We start from the raw sequence: 23,390 nt of genomic DNA, 5'->3' as shown, positions 1-23,390 counted from the left end.
TTGGGTTTTTATACCACACCATGAGGCTGTTCTGTTTAATTTTCATGAGTTGAGCACATATGGGAATTGGACACCTCTAGACCGATGGTGAGGGGCAGTGTTGGGGGTAACTAGTTACAAAGTAACGGATTACAGTAACTACATTACTTTTTTTGGTAACGAAGTAACGTAACTAGTTACAATACTAATATTGGTAACTACACTACTTTACTAGGCTATAGGAGGTAACTACACTACTTTACTAGACTATAGGAGGTAACTACACTACTTTACTAGGCTATAGGAGGTAACTACACTACTTTACTAGGCTATAGGAGGTAACTACACTACTTTACTAGGCTATAGGAGGTAACTACACTACTTTACTAGGCTATAGGCAGACTTGTATAAAGTACTCGAAATTTCTACTTGAGTAAAAGTACAAGTGCTCGATCAAAAAGTGACTTGAGTAGAAGTGGAAGTGCTCGCAGAAAAAGTTACTTAAGTAGAAGTACTAAAGTATTCAACATTTTTTTTACTTAAGTATTGCAAGTAGTTTTTTCAAAAAATTTGCTACTTAAGTACTAAAAGTAAAAAGTACCAGAAGTTTTGAAAAAAAATTTCTACTCAAGTACTGTGTTATGTAGTTATTAAAGAAATAAGTCAAAAGTTTGAACATCATATTGTTTTTTATTATTTCAAATGATTTATTCAAATGATTAACCTGTGTTTGTTAGTAGTTTCTTGATGCACTTTAAGCGCTGTAGCACCATTTATTGGTTTGTTTCATATTTTCTTTTTATTGGAAAGATTTGGTATAGCAGCTTTTATTATACACAGCCTTTATTTTCGTATGCGCTGATTTACAAATGACATTATACACATTTTTTTTAGCTTTATGCAACCTGCCATCTACTGTTCTGGCAGTGGTAATTTTTTTAAAAGTAACGAGTAACTATGCAGCACAAAAAAAAAATACTTGAGTAGAAGTATCAAAATCATCGAAAAAATGTAGTGAAGTAAAAGTAGAAGTAGGAGAAAAAAATTCTACTCTAGGAAAGTACAGATACCGCATTTTGGTACTTAAGTACAATACTTAAGTAGTTCTACTTCGTTACTATACATCTCTGGCTATAGGAGGTAACTACACTACTTTACTAGGCTATAGGAGGTAACTACACTACTTTACTAGGCTATAGGAACGCGCTTTCCTGCATTACCCAAGCCGTGCAATACAATCGGTATTTCGAAGAATAGAGAGGGATGAAGTTTATGACTTTTTGTTGCACTTTATGTTTTATTCTGTTTTTTTCAGGTTTTGTTCTCATGTTTCCCAAAGCCTGTGTTTATACAATAAACTCTATGCAGAAAGAGTGTCATGTATCTTCTTCTACACGGTCAATTAAGAAAGAGGAAAGTAAAGTAATAAGTAGTGAAGTTACTTTTAAAATACAGTAACTAGTAAAGTAATCTCATTACAATTTACAGAAGTAACTAGTAACTAGTTACATTTTTTGAGTAACTACCCCAACACTGGTGAGGGGTGATATCAAAGTACAAGAAAAAGTGGCCCTGCTGAACCTTCAAGAGTGGATGAGTTCCAATGAAGGCCGTAGAACCTTGGATGCTCATGAGATTTGGAAAGCCTTACTTAAAAAGCATTACATGACTACAGTCCCAAAACAAAAAAGGCATTTCTCTTTTCTCTATCATACTCCAGGAAAAACAATAATTTGTAAAGTCCGCCCCATTTGTTAAATGGGAAGCAGACCTGGGCTCTATATCTACAACATCTCAATGGAAAAGAGCACTACAATCAGTTTACTATAGCACCCACTGTACCTCTCTTTGGGAATTGTCCCAAAAGATTACACAACGATGGTACCTAACTCACTTAAGAATTTCCACATTCAATCCCCACATATCCTCCTCCCTCTGTTGGAGACAGGGCCGGGACAAGAGATGGGCAGGAGGGGCGGTTGCCCTGGGTGCAATGGTTTATTGCAGGGATAGGGGGCGCCTTGACCCTAACCCTAAGGGAAGGGGGGGGGGGCGCAGTTTGGCATCCTTGCCCTGAGCACTGGATGACCTTGTCCCGGCACTGGTTGGAGAGGTTGGGGTGAAGTAGGATCCATTCTCCATATTCTATGGAGTTGCCCATAAATATCCAGGTTTTGGTCAGATATCTTCAATCTTCTCACAGAGGTCACTCACTTTCCAATACCTAGATCTCCCAGCCTAGCCTTGCTCAACCTCGATATTGAAAACATTCCAAAAGACCAACACCACTAAGCACAATAATGACCCACATATTATTAGCTGCCAGACTAGCGTTAGTGAGGCTTTGGAAATCCACAGAACACGATATGGAACAAACTGATCCAGACCGATTGCGTATATGAAACACTATTACCCCCTAATAAAGATGCCTTCATCCACTCAAGAAAGATGTGGTCCCCATGAGTGCTTTGGTATACACCCCCCCCCCTATACCCCATTCCACTCCTTGTTAAATGTAACTGGTGCATATTCCGCCTTTATTAAAATCACCCTTTGGTTTCCTCTTCTTATATCTGGTTACTTTAAATGTTAGTCTAGGCAAATTCTGAGGACTCTTCCTATAGATTGTAAATAACAAACTTCATCACTAACGAGATTCTTAGTACATGTTAAAAATGCTGTTTACTCATCTTCTGATCACTCTGTTTTTGCCATGTTATGTACCAATATGGTTCTCTTGTCTTTGTAAACCTCTAAACTCTATAAAAACGTATTGAAACAAAAAGCATTACAGGTGGTCCCCGGGTTACAAACAAGATAGGGTCTGTAGGTTTGTTCTTGAATTTGTTTGTAAGTCGGAACAGGTACATTTTTTAGGCGTAGCTCCAGCCAAAACAATAATTTTTAAGTTTTTTGGATAGCATAAGGAAGGATTAACACTAGTGATCAACCGATATCGGTTTTTCGTTGCCAAAACCCATACCAATATGTTGGTCATCGCATATTGTTATGGGCCGATATTTTCGTACAAAATGTATTTATTTTTTTTTTTATTTTATTTAACAGGTACTCTTGTGGAGGGATCTGAGGATCTAAAAGACCCTAAACCCCTCCTCTGCATTTAAAAGCATTCAAGTTTGGCTGTTTTGAATGCTGTTATTTTTTTAAATTTGGCACCCGGAAGTGATGTCATGACATCACTTCCAGGTTTTTGCATTAAGACCCGATCAGAGCCAAATGCGGCTTTGATCGGGTCTTCGGTGGCCGTGAAGGCTGGTTGCCCGGGTCTCCCACTGGGACGGAAGACCCGGGCGAGCCACGGAAGGCGGGGGGGAGTCCCCTTCCGCTCCTTGTAATGACAGACAAGCGGCTTCTCAGCCTCATCGGTTGTCATTACAAGACAGCCAACCGTCGGCTATGGACACCGGTACCGGGTTAATTCCTCTAGCTGCAGGCATCACTCCGGTACAGCACTTTCCGAAATATCGGTAACCTCCGGGGCCGATTTCGATATATTGGGGAAAGTGCATATGGGCCCTTAATATATCGGCTTATATATCGACGATAATCGGTCGATCTCTAGTTAACTCTCCTGTAACATTTGTTTTTGCTGTCTGTGCCCCTGTTCAGAAGATTTCACCTCACTTTCTGTCCCTGTGACAACTGGATTTTGAAAATTTTGGGTTGTTGTGGAAACAAGGATTTAAGATAAAGCTTCAGTGGAGACACCTTTTTCCCATTACCTCTTCCAGGAGTGAATTTCCCTTCCTAGGGGTAGATTTCTTCACACTTCTTGTTGTCTCCCTCTGTTTGTAAGTAGGAATCGTTTGTAAGTCAGAAGTTGTAACCTGGCGACCGCCTGTATATGATCACTTGGTTTATAGAGGGTCAATACATTCCAGTAAGAGGCTTTGTGTGCTCACCAGTGGATAGTGTGGAAAGATAACACTGAAGTCTTTTTTCTGGGCACATCAGATTATTATTATTATTATTATAGATGTCTCTACAATTTCTTTACTCTTTGAGCCCATTCACACTAGCGCGGCACGACTCTGTACTACTTCGGGGGTGACTTGTGAAGTCCCGTGCACCGCGACTTCGGCGCGACTTGCACGGACTTCACATAATGGAAGTCTATGCAAGTCGCTCCGAGGTCGCCCCGGAGTAGTACAGGACCCTTTTTCTAAGTCGGAGCGACTTGTGTCCTGTAGCAGTCAATGGACCGTGAGGGACCGCGACTTGTCAGGTTGACAAGTCGCGGTAGTGTGAATGGGGGCTTTATTGGGACTTTTAGAAAATTCAATGTTGTTGTTTTTTTATGTAAGCATTTTGAGGGTTGCATTTTATTTGGGAATCCTAGGCTTTTCTTTAGACTGATACCCATTTTGAGCTTTTTACATTCTAAAGCTATCTCAAGCTATTGCACTTTGTAAAAAATGAAATTAAATGAAAAAGTAAATTCTTACATTTGTTTGCATCAGAGAAAAAAGTTTGAAACCCATATCTAACTTCATAGGAAAAATTAATAAAGGCCATTTTGTATCATAGTAAATATTTGTATACTCTATTTTACAGAATGTCTTAACCCTCCACTCCCACCCCTTTTCCCACTTTTGTATAAAAACGGAAAAGTACTCTAATCCATTTGAGTCAGCCATGGCAAAGAAGCAAAACATTACTTGATGAGCTTTGCGTACGTCTAATAATGTAGCTCATAGCAACCTATGATTCATCTCTTACTGATTCATATATAGTGTACAGAAATGTTCCTGAAGATTATTGTTACTGCAATTGCTGCAAGGAAAACTTTGGTTTTAACCTCATTTTCTGTAATCTTCCCCACAATCTTTTCAAATCCTGTTATTTTTTTTATATTGACTATTTATTTGTAATGAGTCTCTTTTTCTTACTGTGAGTTTAATGGATTATGCCACCCAAAAGTATTCACATCTGATTTACCCACTTTGCTATCAGGGGCAGTTTTTGAATTTTTCACACACATATTAACCACTTCTGGACCGGAAGGATTTGCCCCCTTAATGACCAGGCCATTTTTTGCAATTCGGCACTGCATTACTTTAACAGACAATTTCGTGTCCCATAAATAGAGCTTTCTTTTGGTGGTATTTGATCACCTCTGCGATTTTTATTTTTTGCGCTAAAAAAAAAACTTGAACGACAATTCTGAAAAAAAAAAATATTTTTCACATTCTGCTATGTAACATTCCCAAAAAAAATTTAAATATCAACATTTTTTTTAAATTTTAGGCCAATTTGTTATCTACTACAAATTTTTGGTAAAACAAAAATCAACAAGCGTATTTTGATTGGTTTGCGCAAAAGTTATGGCATCTACAAACTACAGGAAAGATTTATGTCATTTTTATTGTTTTTTGTTTTTTTACTAGTAATGGCGGCAACCTGCGATTTTTAGCGGGACTGCAACATTGCGGCGGACAGATCGGACCCCTAACTGACATTTAGAACACTTTTGGAGGGACTGGTGACATTACTACAGTAATCAGTGCTAAAAATATGCACTGTTACTGTAATAATGACACTGGCAGGGAAGGGGTTAACACAGTGGGTGATCAAGGGGTTAAATGTAAGCCTAGGGGAGTGTTTCTAACTGTATGGGGGTTGGGCTTGTGAAATGATCATAGAGACCTGCACTCCTATATAAAAGGATCACAGGCGCTCTGTGATCATTCCAGAGAGAACGGTCAGCTGTGTTTACAATAGCTGACTGTTCTTCTCTCTCAGCGGGGAGCGATCGTGGATGGCCGGCGGGAATCAGAGCCGCCTGACCCATGCATCAGAGTCCCCGCTGCCGAGTGTGGGTGGGAGCGCGCCGGCGGCGGCGCGCACTCGCCCCCTAGCGACAGGCACGCGACCGACGTAGAGCTATTTTGGTTCGCACAGCAGGGGCTGCCTGCCGCAGTAAAACAACATTTTGTGCTAGACAGCTGCTACTTGGAACACCCAAAACATTATATATTTTTTGAAAGCAGCCACCCTAGAGAATAAAATGGTGGCTGTTTCAATTTTTTATGTCACATGATATTTGTGCAGCTGTTTACTAAATGCCAATTTTCAGGAAAAATTATACATCAAAAGAATAAAATATACAAGCACCATATATTACCTCATTTTTTTGTAAAATATAAAATATGACATTGTGTCAAGTAAATAGATACCAAATATGTCAAGATGTAAAATTGTGCATGCCTGTGAAATAGCAACAAACAGTACCTAATCCGTGGTTGATGCTTTAAAAGCCTTTACAGGTTATCACTTTGGAGTTATTGTGAATGATGAATCTAAAATGATTGCTCTGACTCCAAAGTTCACAAGGATACCTCACATGTGTGATGCAATCACTGTTTACATTTGCGTGTTGGATCTATGCTGCGTTTGCTGTGCACGGGGGTGCTTTAAAATTTATTTAAAATTTATTTTTATTTAAATTTATTATTTTACACTTTTTAATTTTTTTTCATTTAACTTTATTGCTATCACAAGGGGCTAACATCATCATTGTTTCCAGCATGGGAAAACAATGTTCCTCCATCTCCTCTGTGGGAAGCCACCCCGGCCACTTACCATGGTCCCAGTGGCCTGGATCTGAACCTTTAACCTCTGCTGTGTCTGGCATTAAATCTTCATGCCAAGCCACCTGAGCTGCTGGACAGTCCCCTGTCTGATCCCTTAGACAATCTTGCCTTGTACCTTGTTTCTTGTGAACCTTGAACTCTTTGTTCCTCCCATGAACTTCCTATTTAAGCCCTGCCTTTGCACGCTCTGTGTGCCAGATTATTGTTCTCTCTCTAGCTGATATATTGCTTCTTTGTGTACCTGCAGCTGTCTTTATCTAGTCTTTATTACTACCATACGTTACAGATTTTTGTCTACACTTCCACTTGATCCCAACCTGCAACCATTCGTTATCAACCCTTGGCTTGTTCCTTGACTATGTTTCCACTGCATCCAAACTTGCAACTACTTGTTACTAACCTTTGGCATGCTTACTGACTATGCTTCTGCTTGATCCCTACCTGCTATATCCACTACTGCACCCCAGTTTGCCCATTTCCTGGCAGTGCGAACCTGAGGACAGCAACCTGGTACTAACACGCAGCAAAACCCATCTCCACTATCAGGCGTTCTGGTGAATACTGGTTAGTGCTTAGACCCCATGCCTCGGGTGAACGTCATCCGCCAGGGTAACCTGCTTGTTGCCTTATCCTGTACTGCTATAGCTATTGGTCTCTAAGCCTGACCCCTGACCATGACACCCGGGCTCCCCTGTGGGAAGGGAGGGGACCTGGGAACCACCATTCAGGGGAGAGGGTGGCACTTCATAGCACTGCAAAAAGTGTTAGGGCAGCTGTAAAAAAAAGGTACTAGGATCATGGCTGCAGCTGCAAGGGGGGAAAAAAGTCTAAGTAAATCATCATCACAGTCTAATTGGGAAGGACTACACAGATAGGCAGAGACACAACCATGGAGCTGTGGTCAGCTGTGAGGTGATACGTATGTAGCACCCTCCTAGTCAGGTGCTAGGTAAAAGCATTTAATTGTTCTTCTGCTTATCAGGGAGGAGGATTTCTAGTTTTGCCTGTTACATGTGTCCAGGTGTGATTCACTTGGTCTGAGGGAGTGTCCCCACTGTATCAGATAAGGGAGCCTGGCTTTTGTGGCTATCCCAGTGGGAGGGCACTGCAGTGGTGCATCCTGGGATTGTTTATAAAAGCCAAGGGCACATGTGACAGGGCATCTTTGGCGGGAAGCAGAGTCCCAGGAGGAGGGTGACAGGAGCAGTGGCAGAGATTCCTTTGAAAAACAGTGTCCGTGAGTACCAGGGAGCTTGCCAGGGGTCTGCCCTGGAAGGGGAACACTCCAGGGTGGTCAGTGGACAAAAGCCAGCACACACAGTGGGTCAGAAAGGGGGTTCCAACATAGACCCTGAAGAGAAGCTTAAAGTACTGTTCATCATTAAAAACCTTCACCTCAGTGCCTTGCCGCATACACCACAGATAGTGGTCCTGAAATTGTGCATAGTTGCTAGTTGGAGTATCCCACTCATCCCTTCTCCCATCCAAGTTCCAAAATAAAATACAAAAAAAAAAAACAAATCCCCTGGACTGTTCATTGATTGAGCCGAGGACTTAAAGCTATAAGTTCAATTGTCTGTTGCTATGGGTAACCCGGGGGAATCCAATCTAAGCAGCTCCCCTGGGGGCAGTGCTACACGTACAATGGCAGCTGTTCTTCCAGGGGGAGCTTACAAGTGATTTCATATGCTTATTACAGGAAAGAAAAGGAATAAGGCCTTTAAAAAAAAAAAAAAACGTATTGGTTTGGTCAACTGAGTGGGATAGTTGCACGGTAATTTTTTAGTCACTATTGCCTGTTGTTGATCAAGTTGCAAGTGTTCATTGCAGACCTCCATTCCATTATTATACTACAAAAGGCCCTAAGCGCCACCATCGAAGAAAGTGTGCTTAGTCTTTAGGGACAATTTGCCTGAAGAAGGCTCCTTGGTTTGCTTCGCTAAGTGAAAAAGTTGCACTCTTCACTATTGGTTGTTCAGCAAAAAGTTGGCCGCATTCAATGCAGACTCTCGTTCTGTCATTACAGGAAATAAAAGGAATAAGGCCTTTAAAATAAGCTTATTGGTTTGGTCAACTGAGTGGAATAGTTGCACGGTAATTTTTAACCTTCAATGGTTTTTATTAATAGATTTTGCAAAAGTAACAAATGGAGTACAACAAAAGGGAATGACATGGTATGGCAAAAGACAAAGCATAAGAACAGGAGGACTTGTATATAAGCAACCATGTCAATGTAATACTGCTAAACAAAAGACAAAGGAACATATCTAGTATCCAGCAGCACAGCAGATCAGTAAGTGTGATAACATAGAAATGGTGTTCCCAAAAGGGAAAATTAGGATGGGATCCATTGCAATGCAGTGTAGTCAGTCACACCAAGTGTCGCCATCCGCTGAGAACCAGAGACCGGACACCATGCCCCCTAAGAGGGTGGCGAAACATACAGGTCCAGGCTGGTCCCCCTCTGGTGGGTCTCACCAGGGGAAAGGTGACAGTCATGGAGAAAGAGGCGGGAAAAGGAAGGAGGGAAAGCTTGGAAGAGAGAGAAAGAGAGACGAGTCAGATAAGTATAGCAGTTCAAGAAAAAAAGAAAAGGAGACGGAAGAGGAAGGCGAAACGGTCTGGGCAGCAGGATGCACTGTAATTTTTTTAGTCACTATTGCCTGTTGTTCATCAAGTTGCAAGTGTTCATTGCAGACCTCCATTCCATTATTATACTACAAAAGGCCTTAAGCACAACCATCGAAGAAAGCCTGCTTAGTCTTTAGGGACAATTTGCCAGAAGAAGGCTCTTTGGTTTGCTTCGCTAAGTGAAAAAGTTGCACTGTAACTTTCTCTCCACTATTGGTTGTTCAGCAAAAAGTTGGCCGCATACAATGCAGACTCTCCCTGTCATTACATTACAGCAGACCCTGCCGCACAGATTGATGGTAACCTAGGAAGACGATTTTTTTGCTTCAGTTTAGCACAGTTGGGATGATTACAGGATCAGGTTAGCTGTTAACTGATTGATTTTTAGCAGCTGCCAAGAGTTACTTTTGAAGTTCAAGGGAATTTAAAGGTCAGAAATTTTGCTGAACCTGGTTGAATATTTGAACAGGCTATGGTGAAAAATTATCGCTTTAATAAACTAGCTCATGGGTTAGGCTTTACTAGTTAGACCAAATATTTATTTCCTTTGGGTCTCTGACCTTGTAAAAGGGCCACAACAATTTAACTATAGAATAAAATCATTCCCAAAATGATTCAAAAATCAAAGCAACACTTGCACTTCTAGGCCAATCTACATTTTCTGCATTTAAAGAAAGCCGTACATCTACTTAAGCATGAAAAAAGTGTACCCTGCCCTATTTTACAATTGGCTGTTAGCATGGAAATATGTCCCTACTTTTCTGGTAATAAGATACGAACAAAGGGAAGTCTTTTCAATATTTCCTTACTACAGTTTTTTCGCAAAATGTTAAGTAAGCTTTTAAATCCAGGTTGTAATCTGCATAGTGAGACAAAATACAAAAATGTGAAGATAAAAATATTTTTCGGTATATAATTGGCATTTATCCTATGTCTATTAAGATGAAATATCACGATGATGTGAGCTGGGGAATTGGGTCATGGGCTTTGTATCCTCTTTGAAAAAACATTCTCTAGTGCAAATGAGACCTCAAGGTCTCATTTTGCATTTGACACTTTAATATGTTATAAAGGAGGTAATAATATCACCCGTGCTTTTGGCAACATGCAAGCGGTACATAGATTTGCAGAGAAAATTTTTTTGTATTAACAGAACAGGTAAGAAAGATTTTCTAGATCATAACTAAACTGAAGAGTGGAATTTTGCAGCTAATTTCATTAATTTGTTTCATAGTTAAAATAAAGTTTTTTTTTTAAATAGCAAACTGCTTTAAACTAATTTTAAAAAGAACACAACAGAATATTTGCTAAATAAACGATATCACTTAAATTGTATAAGTGACAGTATGAACCCCTACAATAGCAAAATGGGAACTCGTAAAAGAATTGTAATGACAGTCGACGGAAATATTTTTTTAAAGCCCAAATTGGGGATCACTCTGGTTTTCAATTACCAGTGGGGACAAGAGTTGCAGTTGAATTTGAGAGGCACCAGAATGATAATGTACAGAATAACACTCTCTTGCCTACATCTAGTAATACACTATATTGTCAAAAGTATTGGGACGCCTGCCATTACACACACATGAACTTTAATGGAATCCCAGTCTTAGTCCGTTGGGTTCAATATTGAGTTGGCCAACCCTTTGCAGCTATAACAACTTCAACTCTTCTGGGAAGGCTGTGCACAAGGTTTAGGAGTGTGTCTATGGGAATGTTTGACCATTCTTCCAGAAACTGATTTGTGAGGTCAGGCACTGGTGTTGGACAAGAAGGTCTGGCTCGCAGTCTCTGCTTTAATTCATCCCAAAGGTGTTTTGTCGGGTGGCGGTCAGGGCTCTGTGCAGGCCAGTCAAGTTCCTCCACCCTAAACTCACTTATCCATGTCTTTATGGACCTTGCTTTGTGCACTGCTCCAAATCATTTGGTGGAGGGGGGATTTTGGTGTGGAGTTGTTTTTCAAGGCTTGGGCTTGGCCACTTAGTTCGAGTGAAGGGAACTCTTAAGACGTCTGCATACCAAGACATTTCGGACAATTTCATGCTCCCAACTTTGTGGGAACAGTTTGGGGATGGCCCCTTCCTGTTCCAACATGACTTCCCACCAGCAAGATCCCTAAAGACATGGACAAGCAAGTTAGGGGTGGAGGAACTTGACTGGCCTGCACAGAGTCCTGACCTCAACCTGATAGAACACCTTTGGGACTAATTTGAGTGGAGACTGCGAGCCAGGCCTTCTTGTTCAACATCACTGCCTAACCTCATAAAAGCGCTTCTGGAAGAATGATCAAACATTCCCATAGACACACTCCTAAACCTTGTGGACAGCCTTCCAGAAAAGTTGAAGCTGCTATAGCTGCATAGGGTGGGCTAACTCAAAATTGAACCCTACAGACTAAGACTGGGATGCCATTAAAGTTCATGTGTGTGTAAAGGCAGGCGTCCCAATACCAATATATCTGTATCTCTTCACTTCCAATACATGTGGGCAATGTGATTGGTAGTTTACAGAAGGTAGCTAGGAAGGAAAATATTCTTCAGTGCAGCTTACAATAAGTGACAAGTGTTTTTTTTATTTAGTTAGGCCTTGCTAGTTATTTCTTACAAAAAAAAGGTGCCAAACCCTGGTGATCTTTGATCTCTTTCATGTTGTTCAGGTAGATCTCCACCTCTCAAAGGTCGCCTACCCCTGCTCCAGGGTATTCAAAAGAATTGGAGAGGTTTGTCAAAATGTAGACAGTTTCTCCAAAATCTTTAAAAAAAACCCTCTCAGTATGTAAATAAAGATCTGAAAAAAACTCTTTAGCCATTTGGAGTATTATGGTGCGCGGTGGGGCCCAGGTCAACTTTTGCATCGGGGGCCAAAAAGCTTCAAGCTACACCTCTAGTCCGTAGGGGTGGCCAGAATAATTGGAGTTAGTTCACCTGATAATTGTTGATGAAAAAGTGAACTTACCCCTTAAGTTAATTTTTTTAATTTATTTTTCTTTGTGAAAATGTTGGGGATTGCTGAAGGTTGATACCAAGTAAAATTTAGGTACTCACATTGCTTGTATGAAAAAAAAAAAGCCATAATGTATTATGAAGGTGCATTGTTCTGGCTCTCGGCTTCACTCTTTAGATGGCATGAGTGTGCACTGTGCATGCTTTGCAGGCAGTAATACAGGAAGGAAAACTGCTATTTAAAAATTAAAATAGTTTTTTTTTTTTTTTTTGGCAGAAAAAACATACAACGCCTCTTCTGTGTGTTACCAACTTTTTTTTTTTTTTTTTTTACCAGAGTACAGTACAGCTTTAGGCCTCATGCACACTGGACGTTTTTACAGCTGCTGTTAGAAGCGTCAGACGGTTTTTTTTGCAGCTGCAGAATGCCCATCCATGTTATTCTATGGCCTCATGCACACATAGAGCTTTTAGGAGCTCCAAGTGGCATAGGCGTTTTACAGCTCCAAAAAAAAAACACAGGAACTGTGGGTTCAGGAGCTCCAGCGTCAAGCTGCAAAAAACGTCTGACGCTGCTAAAGTGTACCCCATACCCATTCACATAGGGAGGGGGTCCGGGATCTGGGTGGGCCCCCTTGTTAAAGGGGGCTTCCAGATTCCGATGAGCCCCCTGCCTGCAGACCCCCACAACCACCGGCCAGGGTTGTGGGGATGAGGCCCTTGTCCTCATCAACATGGGGGCAAGGTGCTTTGAGGTGCGGGGTGCAGAGCCCCCCCTGCCCCAAAGCACCCACACCCCCCCATGTTGAGGGCGTGTGGCCTGGTATGATCCAGAGGGGGTAGGGCCGCTCGCTCATCCCCTCCCCTTTCCTGGTATGCCGGGCTGCATGCTTGGATTAAGGGTCTGGTATGGATTTTGGGGGGGACCCCACGCCGTTTTTTCGGCGTGGGGTTACCCTCAAATTCCATACCAGACCCGAAGGGCCTGGTTTGGAACCTGGGGGGGAACCCCACGCCGTTTTTTTTTTCCCCATTTTGGCGTGGAGTTCCCCCTCAAGATTCTCACAGCGCAAGTCGCGCCGCAAGTCGGATCACCCTGATCCGACCTACGGTGCGACTTCCATTCAAATCAATAGGCTCCCATAGGGAACCATTGATTTTGAATGGAGGCAGAAAAAACGCTGCTAACAGCTACTGTGGCCAAACGTGCAATAACGCTAGTAGAAAAAGCTACTGAAAGCACGTTTTTACAGCTGCTGTTTCCCGGCATTATGTAAACAGCTTTGGAGCACGTTTTTATGACGCCCTGTGTGCATGGAGCCTTAGTATGGAATATTTTATTATTACCTTATTTACCTTTTTACCTTATTTAAAAAAAAAAAAAAAACATTTTACCATTATGATTACAGAAAAATATATGTAAAACAAACTACGCATTCCTATTAACAATAAAAAAGAGATGAAGATGGAGATGATGGAGATGAGTTACCCACAATGGTGAATAGATACTCTGGCAACATTCTTTGATAAAGTCAGGTGTGACGAAACGCATCAGTATCATGCCAAGTGCCATGTAACTTCATTCCCATCGTTTATGCTGTTTTCATTGGATGTCTGTAAGTGCATTTGTACCATCTTTTTATAAATTGCCCGTTAGCGGTTTTACACTATGTCTGTGTTACTTGGCTTATCCCTGCATGTGAGTGTTCAACTGGGAGATCCAGCCATCTTTGCTCAAGACTACATTTATTCATTTATTTCATTTATTGGAACATCCAGTGATGCAGCCTTTTCCCGGGGTGACCTATGGTTAATATCTAAGCCTTTATGACCCATTTGCTGTATAGTATCTTGGGTCTACAACTTCTGGTGAGCGCATTCAACCCATACCTCGATGGTGTGGGGATCTATCTGCTTCTTTGATCACCTATATCATTTTGGATAATTTATTTTCACCTTTTAACTTGGGACTCAACAATATATATTGACTTCACAATTTAATTTGATTTGCTTTTTATTAATGAGGGAGAGAAACTGAGGGAGAAGAGAAACATTAGAATACTGGTAAGTCCCTGTGAGCAAAGGTGTATTGCTTTGGAAGAATTAATTACCTCTAACGTTGGGTGTCTTACATTTGTGGAAGTTGTTGTAAAACTATTCGTTCAGTTTTTTAGTTTTTTAGTTTAGAATGGGGTGCCTCAAGATTTTGTATAATTTCAAAGAATGTTGCCACTGAAAAAGGGCTGAGAAACATTGGTGTAGGGTGACGTCCCACCATAGATACAGTACAGTGGAGGAGTGTTCTCACCCTAGGATGGAAAGTGTGTTACTGGCAGGTTCACTAAAATTAAAAATTTAAAAAGCCTAAAAAAAACAAAAAACAAATGCAGCCACCACAATGCTAAGCTGAAATGTATTACATTTCTTGTTTTTGGTTAAGATAAGCTTAAAATATAAAAAAGTCTTACCACTCCGATAGAAAAGTAATTGTTTATGATGGAGTAAGGCACTGGGTCTCCTTTTTCATCTTTGTCGTTGGGGATAACTTCAATCCTCCATCGGTCCAGCAGAACGAGTGTCCCGTTCTCTATGTCTTTAATAGACTTTAGGAGGTTCTCACCCTCATAACCTGTAGAAGAAAAGCAGGTAAAGGGGTATGTTAAAAATGTGGAATGCCAAATGAAACATTAGAAGCTCAAAGGCTGAGTTTTGCAGGCTATTAAAGAGAAGTTGTTACTACCTAGAATTACTCAATGCTGTAAACTTAGAAAAGGAGCACCTTCATTCATCTGCATTCAGCTACTTTTTTGTCCTTTCTTCCACCTTTTCTGGACCCTCCAGAAACTACTCAGAAGGGTTGGTGAATGCAAATGAATGTGGAGCCTTGAAGAAGTAATTTTATTGTTTGCTGAGTTACATATCCATGGCTATCATGTTGTTTTATCTTGCCAACAGTGGCGGGTGGTGCTTTATGGGCCGGGGGGGGGGGGGCGGCAGACGGACCACACCATATCCCCCCCCCCGGGCCACACCAGCCCGCACACCATACCCAACCACTCACCCCCCCTCGGTTGCCGGCTCACTCACTCTGACTGGACATGTGGAGGGAGAGCGCGCAGCAGCAGCGGCGGCGATTTCTTCCCCTTCAGCCTCTTCCCCTTCAGCATGGCTTCACCTTTTGGACAATTGGGAAACAGGTCTCAGGGCCTGCTTTCTGATTGGCCAGGAGGAGGATCCGCGTGACAATAGCGAATATTCATTCGCTATTGTCACACAACTGGGTGGGCTCAGGGCGCAGTGCTCTGCGCCCCAAGCCCACCCTGTTTTGAAGCCTATTAGAGCCTCAGGCTCTAATGACGGGCTTCGTGCTTAAAAAAAAAACCCATTGAACTCCATGCGTCTGGCGCCCTGCATGTAGATTTGGGGGCCGGGCGTATGAATGGGGGGGGAGCCTCTGCGCCCCCAATGGACGGGCCCACACTGCTTGCCAACTGACAGACATTAGTATGGGGATAAAGGAGTCTCTGACACTTCCAGATCGTGTTCTATGCTCCTCAACTGATTGCTCAGAAAGGAGACGCAGACTGATAAGGAAACAATTGTAAGTGCCCCTCTTTAATTTTTACACCCCTGAGGGTGCCTGTATAATTTTAGATGTAGGCATTGCAGTTGATTTACTAAAGGCAAATAGGCTGTTCACTTTGCAAGGGAATTTTGCTCCTCGCTGGGCTCTGAGAAAGCAAAGCCCTGTCTCCACCAGGATAGACACCTCCACACAGAGACACAGGGGTTGTTTGAGAACCCTGGTCTGAACCTGCAACCTCCAACCAGCACCCTGTCTGATCTGTTTCTGCTGAAGCTTAAACTTTTTGCTTCTCCCATGAACTTCCTATTTAAGCCATGCCTTTTCACTTCCTGTTTGCCAGATTATTGTGCTCTTTCTAGCCAATATTTCTCTCTTCTCACTCCTGTTGCTGTCTATATATCTGCTACCACTCACTACTGACTTTTGGCTTGTTCCTCGACTATGCTTCTGCTTGATCCCAACCTGCAACCACTTGTTACTGGCCTTTGGCTTGTTTACTGACTACACTTCTGCTTGATCTCTACTTGCTATATTCACTAGTGGACCGGCTTGCTCACCTCCTGGTGGGGAAATCCTGAGAACCACAACTTGGTACTAACTTAGTACTAACATGTACATATACTGGTACTAACATGTGACAAAATCCATATTCCCCATCAGGAGCTCTGGTGAACACTGGTTAGAAGCTTAGACCCCACACCTTGGGTGCCATCCGCCAGGGTAACCTACTGCTGCACTTATTCAGCACTTATCCAGCTGGTCAGTGGGTGCCTCTCTACTGTTTTAGCTACTGGTCTCCGAGCATGACCTTAACCGTGACAGGTTGATTTGCTAAAGGCAAATAGGCTGGTTACTTTCACACTTAAGTCACACTTTACTAGGGAATTTCCCCAGAGCTTAGTGAAGGTGGTGAAGTTCACTTTGCAAGGAATACTTAATCATGTGCAAGAAAAAAAAATTTTTTTGCTTGCACATGATTGGATGATGGAGGTCAGCAGAGCTTTACCTCATTCACTAAGCTCTGAGACAAATTCCCTTGCAAAGTGCAACTTCTCTTGTAATATGAACAGCCAATTTGGCTTTAATACTGTAAATCAACCCCATTGTCTTCTTATCTATCCTATCTTTCCATTCTGTCTTCTGTTATTAGATGGCATTTCAGTTTTAAGCATTATGTGATTGTCACAAAAAGTTATATTTATCTAATCTAGCTAATCAAATAATCAATAATTAAAAAAGGGCAGAATTTACTGCAGTTTATCCAATAGGAGGAATTGTGCTATAAAATGAAAAATGTAAGATGGTGCTCTGGGGCTTCTCCAGTAGCAAGTCATGTGACTAGGGATGAGGCATCTGGCCTCTGTTGGTCAACATAATTACTGATTGGTTGACTTGACTCTGTCCAGATATCAGGCTCCTAGGAATCTTTTCCATAGACCATGTGATCAGTATGCCTGGCTACCTTTCTACAAATTTGTTTTCCCCATTTTCTCTTTTTTTTCCCCTAATACTTAAAGGCATATTTCACCATTTGCAAAAATGTAGTAAAGTCACCCATATTAACAGAAACAAATCTGCATTTATCCAACTTTTTGCTTTGAGGCCTGCAGAGCATTGCAATCGCAATCACTGCATCACAGGGCTTCCATTCACAGGCTTCTGTATTGTTTACCCCCAGCCTCAGGTCAGTATGGAGGTAGAGAACTTTAGGTATGGGACTGGAGGAAGTAAACAATGGACAGTGTGGTGATGTTCTTGTACTTGAGCTCCATAAAGATCTATGAGTGTCTCTCCTACAGTGGAAGATGGGACTTGTAGTCTTTCCAATCACAGATCCCTACAAATGAATGATGTGGCTGTTTGGGCAGAGCTACACATGTGATTTGGGTAAGTGGGCGTGGGGGGGGGGGGGGGTTGGGGTTTGGTAAATGCAACCCATGTATTCTAAATCTGGGTATAACATGAAACATGGTCTTAAAGGCGGACTAAGCCTTTAAGCCTCTTGGTTAAAATTCACCAAATTGCAACATTACCTATAAATATTACTGCACGTATGCCCCAAAGAATTTAAAGTATAACTAAAAGGCAAAACGTTTTTCTTTTTTTAATTTTGGATAGAGTGCAGAAGGATTTGAACCCCTGTAGAATTTTTTTTTTTTTTAATACATTTCTTTGAGTTTTTTTTTTTTCCACAATACATAAAAAAAAAAAAAAAAAAAAGGGAACAACGAACCACACAGGGTCTCACAGGTCTCACAAAAAATACAAAATTGGTACACGCAAATCCAAAATGGTGTGTATATCAGCGTTGCTCCTATGTGCAAAATGTGAATCAATAAAGTGACAAGTGCAAGTAGTTATTAATTGTTATTAAATATAAAAAATGTGAATGAGCTTGCGGTTAGAAATAAATAAATAAATACATTAAAAAATATTAACTAAAATTAGCTACTGCTAATTAAAATGGTGTGTTTTCCGTTAAATAGATTACAATATGTGTGTCAGCATTACTTCTGGGTACATGTGAATGAACAAAATGCCTAATGCAAATGTGTCACCAAATAAATAAAAAAAAAAAAATTATATATATATATATATATATATATATATATATATATATATATATATATATATATATATATATAATACAATATAAAAAATTGTAAAAAGTTATGATGTACATACATGACAATAAATAAACAAAATAAATTAATATAAATAAAAGTGGCAAGTGAAAAAAGTCATTATAGTCCACTGTGTCTATGTTATATTGATCCTTCTTCAAAAAGTGCTGGTGCTCAAAATGCAAATGATTGTGATATACTTCGTGCTCCACTCTGTGCTCCCCTCCTGTGTCCCCACTCACCTTCTATTGTCTGGTGAGGAGGGGAGCACAGAGAGGAGCACGAAGTATCTCACAATCATTTGCATTTTGAGCACCAGCACTTTTTGAAGAATTATATTAGTGACACTATTCCCCAAAAAGTGTCATTTAGTGTCCGCCGCCATGTCGCAGTCCCAGTAAAAATCGCTGATCTCTGCCATTACTAGTAAAAAATAAATAAAAAAAAAATATATAAATATACTGTATCCCCTAGTTTGTAGACACTATAACTTTTGCACAAACCAATCAATATATGCTTATTTTGATTTTTTTTTTACTAAAAATATGTGGCAGAATACATATTGGCCTAAATTGATGAAGAAATTTGATTTTTTAAATTTTTTTAATTGGATATGTTTTATAGCAGAAAGTAAAAAATCCTGGTTTTTGTTTTCAAAATTGTCTTTTTTTGTTTCTAACGCCAATAAAAAAAATGCAGAGGTGATCAAATACCTCCAAAAGAAAGCTTTATTTGTGGGGACAAAAAGGACATCAAATTAATTTGGGTACAACGTTGGTATATCATGCAATGCCGTATCACAAAACAACAAAATAATTCAATATAGTCCAAAAAGTCTGTGTGTAAACATAAAGAGTGAAACAATTAGAAAAGTCTGGTGTAGTCACTCCAGCGAATACAGGTACAGTAAACTCACTAGAGTAGAACTAACCAGAGATAGAGGAGGGCAGGACAGCAGCATTGGCGCCCTATGACATATATGGAGATCCCTTTGGAAGCATGGCATCTCCACTCTTGCCTGGAGGCGAACTCCCACTATGGATAAATAAAGCTCACCAGGAACCCAGATTGAATTTTCCATAGTGTAATACATTTATTTAAAAGTAATCCAAATCAAACAGTATAAAAGAAATTCTAAAAAACTCACATGAGTAGGTGAGATATTTGGTACCGACGTCTCGCCATTAAGCAATTCCAGGTTGCCAGCTGCTACTCATGTGAGTTTTTTAAACTTGTTTTTTTACTGTTTTATCTGGATTACTTTGAAATAAACTTATTACACTATGGAAAATTCCATCTAGGCTCCTGGTGAGCTTTATTTATCCATAGCGGGGGTCCGCATGAGTGGAGATACTGCTCTTCTAGAGGGATTTCTAGAGGCGCCAATGCTGCTGTCCCGACCAGGGCCAGGACAAGGGGAGGTTGCCCTGGGCAATGTGGTATCATGTGAGGTGGGGGAAGGCACCACAAGGGGATGAAAGGGGGGTATTTGTGTTGGGAGGGGAAATTTGGAGGGTGACATAGGATAAGAATAGGAGGGGAAATTAGGAGGGGTGCTAGATATGATGATTTGGGGGGATTTGTGTTGGGGAATGGGGGAAGAGGATTTGTACTTGGGAGGGGGGGAGCGGGGAATTGGGGGGTTTCTGCTAGAAGAGGTGATATGGAAGATATGGAAGGGGGGAGGGAAATCGTACTGGGAGGGATGATTTGTGCTAGGAGGGGAAATTCGGGGGGATTTGTGCTAGGAGGTGGGAATGGGAATGGGATCGAGGGGGGGGGGGGGTTATGCCTGGAGGGGAAATTTGAGTGGTAAAGGATTTGTGCTAGGAGGGGTGTTTTTTTTTTTTGGGGGGGGGGGTTGTGCTAGGGGGATTTGGTGAGAGGAAGAATTGGAGTTTGAAGGGGGGATGGGCAAAGATTTGAGCTTGCAGGGGCAGATTTGTATTGGGAGGAGGGTGAATTTATGCTTAGAGGTTAAGCATGCACATTAGTGCTCAATTTATTTATTTTTTGGTGGATTTTTGATGACACATAATGATCATGGGTGGGGGTGGGGGCACAGTTTGGTATGTTTGCCCTGGGCTCTAGATGACCTTGTCCCGGCACTGGTCCCGGCAGCCACTATCTCTGGTGAGTTCGCATTTCATCTGAAGGTGGTGGATATCTATTTGGACACGTTTTACCCTACCTGTATTCACTGGAGTGACTACACCAGACTTTTTGGACTAAAGTGAATTTATTTGTTTAAATTTATTATCACTGTGATTAAATCATCACGTATTTATTGTTTGCGCTGCACCTGATATACAAGTAATAAATAAATGCTTTTGGGTTTAATAATGCTTTAAAGGTTTGATAACAATCAAGCTGTTGGACTTTGGCAAAGGAGTTCAACAACAATTGTACCTTACTATGCAATCACTGGCTATGTGTAGTATGACATATTTCTAAAGTTATAAAAAATATATTTCTTTTACCTCCTCCCCACCTCAAGCATCTTGCCAAGTCATTGCCGGTACCAAGAGGTAGGATCGCCACTGGGGGCTGCTTTTCCAAATTGGCTTTATCTGTTTAACAGAAGAAACAAAAAAATTTATCATTTAAAATACAAACAATATACATTGGGAAAAGATGACCATACACGGTAGACAGCTAATTTTCATTTAGTTTCGGATGCATTGGTTAATTGAAGTATCTCATTTCGGCTACATTTGTTAATTGAAGAATTTTGTTTTGGATGCATTCGTTAATTGAACAGATTGATTCTCGGAACACGTTTTGTATTTTCGGCATTTGTTTGGTTCTATTCGGAATAGCTAGTTGTGAAGGAGCGGGTGGCCGCCATGTCCTTAACAAGTGCATTGGGGGGGTTGGGGGCTTCAAGTCTGGTATAAATTTTCAGGGAACCCCATGCCAAAATGTTTTTAAAAAATGACTTGCCCCCCCCAAAATCCATATCAGATCCCTAGATCTGGTATGAATTTTAAGGGGAATACCACGCCAATATTAAAAAAAAAAAAATGGTGTGAGGTCAACCCCCCCAATCCATACCAGGCCCTTCAGGTCTTTCAGGTCTAGAATGGATTTTAAGAGGAACCACACCAAAATAAAATAAAAATAAAAATGGCATGGGCTTACCCCCAAAATTCATACCAGAAGCTTAGGACTGGTATGGATTTTAGGGGAACCCCATGCCAACATTTTTTTTTAAATAGCCAGGGATTAACCCCAAAATCCATACCAGACCCTTATCTATTGTATTTTTAGCCCCCAAGTGCAGTACTTTATATTTTCCAACATTGAACTTAATTTACCAAGTAGTTGCCCACCCCTCTATTTTATCAAAGTCTTCTTGTAAAGTTCAACAACAAGAGAGGGGTGCACCAACCTTGTGCATGACCACTAAAAAGGTTTATTGAAATCCAAAATAATATACTTTATACTCAAAAACAATTGTAGATAGCACACATGTAAACATGATCGGACAAAAGATCTCCAAGGTAGCCAAGGCACTCCACAGTGCTGGACAGCGTGCTTGTCTCGGCATGAATCTGCTATGGCTGACACATTTCAAGGGCAAACCCTCTTCATCTTTGCCAAAGAGTGCTACTAGCTCTATTCTGTAAAGTTGCTCTATCCTGTAGTGGTGTAATTATTATTACCCTACTTAAAAGAGAAGTATTGGGTTTCCTTTCTTTCCCCATGTATACTTACCTAGGTGGATGCAGCCTCTGTCCCCCGGCGCCTCTACATTGAGAACCGAGCTATCGAACACCGCTGATCGCTCGGTTCTGACAGCTGTCCGAGCAGAGAGCTGCTGACTTTCAGCCAGCAGCTCTCTGCTCTGCCTCCTCCTCACTCATTGGAGCGCTGGGCTGAGGAGGGGCGGGGAGCAGACGGTTCAGGCTCTCAGTGGCTCTCTAAGAGGCTGAGCCGGGTGTCGGTCCAGGAACCTGGCGGATCCCAACTTTGTGGTCATGATGACGCGGTGCCTGGACTGACATCTGTGACATCAGCAGGGAGCGGACTTCAGCCAGCTTTCTACTGAAAATGTGTCACACGAGTGCAGAACGGACTGCACTCCTGTGATCCATAGGCGATGTACAGTCAAACAAGCTTTGACTGTACATCTCCTTTAATTTTGTATTGACAGCAACAACTGATATTGAAATATTTATACCACCCTCTATGTCGTTTATGAACAAGTTAAACAAATTTGGTCCAAGGACAGAGCCATGCGATACCCCACTTACAACTCCAAACCGAAGAAGAGTGATAACAAAAGATCTATATAGAGGAAGGACTTCCTTCCTCCTGACCATTCAGAAGAGACCAGACCATTACAGACCATTCAAAAGAGTGATTACAAAATATCAATATAGAGGAATCAGGACCTCCTTCCTCCTGCTGGTGACCCCTCTAGTGATAACAAAAGATCTTTACAGAGGAATCAGGGCCTCCTTCTTTCTGCCGGTGACCCCTCTAGGGATACTTAAAGATCTATATAGAGGAATCAGGACCAATATACTCCTGCTGGTGATCCCTCCAGTGATATAAAGATCTATATAGAGGAATCAGGACCTCCTTCCTCCTGCTGGTGATCCCTCTAGTGATATAAAGATCTATATAGAGGAATCAGGACCTCCTTCGTCCTGCTGGTGATCCCTCTAGTGATATAAAGATCTATATAGATGATTCAGGACCTTCCTCCCCCTGTTGGTGATCCCTCTAGTGATATACATATTTTTATAGAGGGATCAGGACCTCCTTCCTCCTGCTGGTGATCCCTCTAGTGATATAAAGATCTATATAGAGGAATCCCAACCTCCTTCCTCCTGCTGGTGATCCCTCTAGTGATATAAAGATCTATATAGAGGAATCAGGAACTCCTTCCTCCTGCTGGTGATCCCTCTAGTGATATAAAGATCTATATAGATGATTCAGGACCTTCCTCCCCCTGTTGGTGATCCCTCTAGTGATATAAAGATCTATATAGAGGAATCCGGACCTC

General features: G+C 41.3%; 1 protein-coding gene across 1 annotated transcript in view; it reads right to left on the bottom strand.

Moving 5' to 3' along the window:
* Positions 1 to 23,390, bottom strand: part of DGKB (diacylglycerol kinase beta) — a 905,602-nt gene that overhangs the window by 387,189 nt on the left and 495,023 nt on the right. Inside the window, exons 19-20 of the mRNA XM_082259056.1 lie at positions 20,857 to 20,946; positions 14,635 to 14,795 (exon numbers count right to left, since the gene is read on the bottom strand). Of these exons, the coding sequence (XP_082115182.1) occupies positions 14,635 to 14,795; positions 20,857 to 20,946 (251 nt within the window). The remainder of the gene's footprint in view (positions 1 to 14,634; positions 14,796 to 20,856; positions 20,947 to 23,390) is intronic.

The sequence above is a fragment of the Pelophylax lessonae genome (genome assembly GCF_965119305.1).
Source record: "Pelophylax lessonae genome assembly, chromosome: 5".
NCBI lineage: Eukaryota > Metazoa > Chordata > Amphibia > Anura > Ranidae > Pelophylax > Pelophylax lessonae.
Note: the sequence above shows the minus strand (reverse complement) of the source record. Positions and strands in the feature narration are given on the sequence as shown.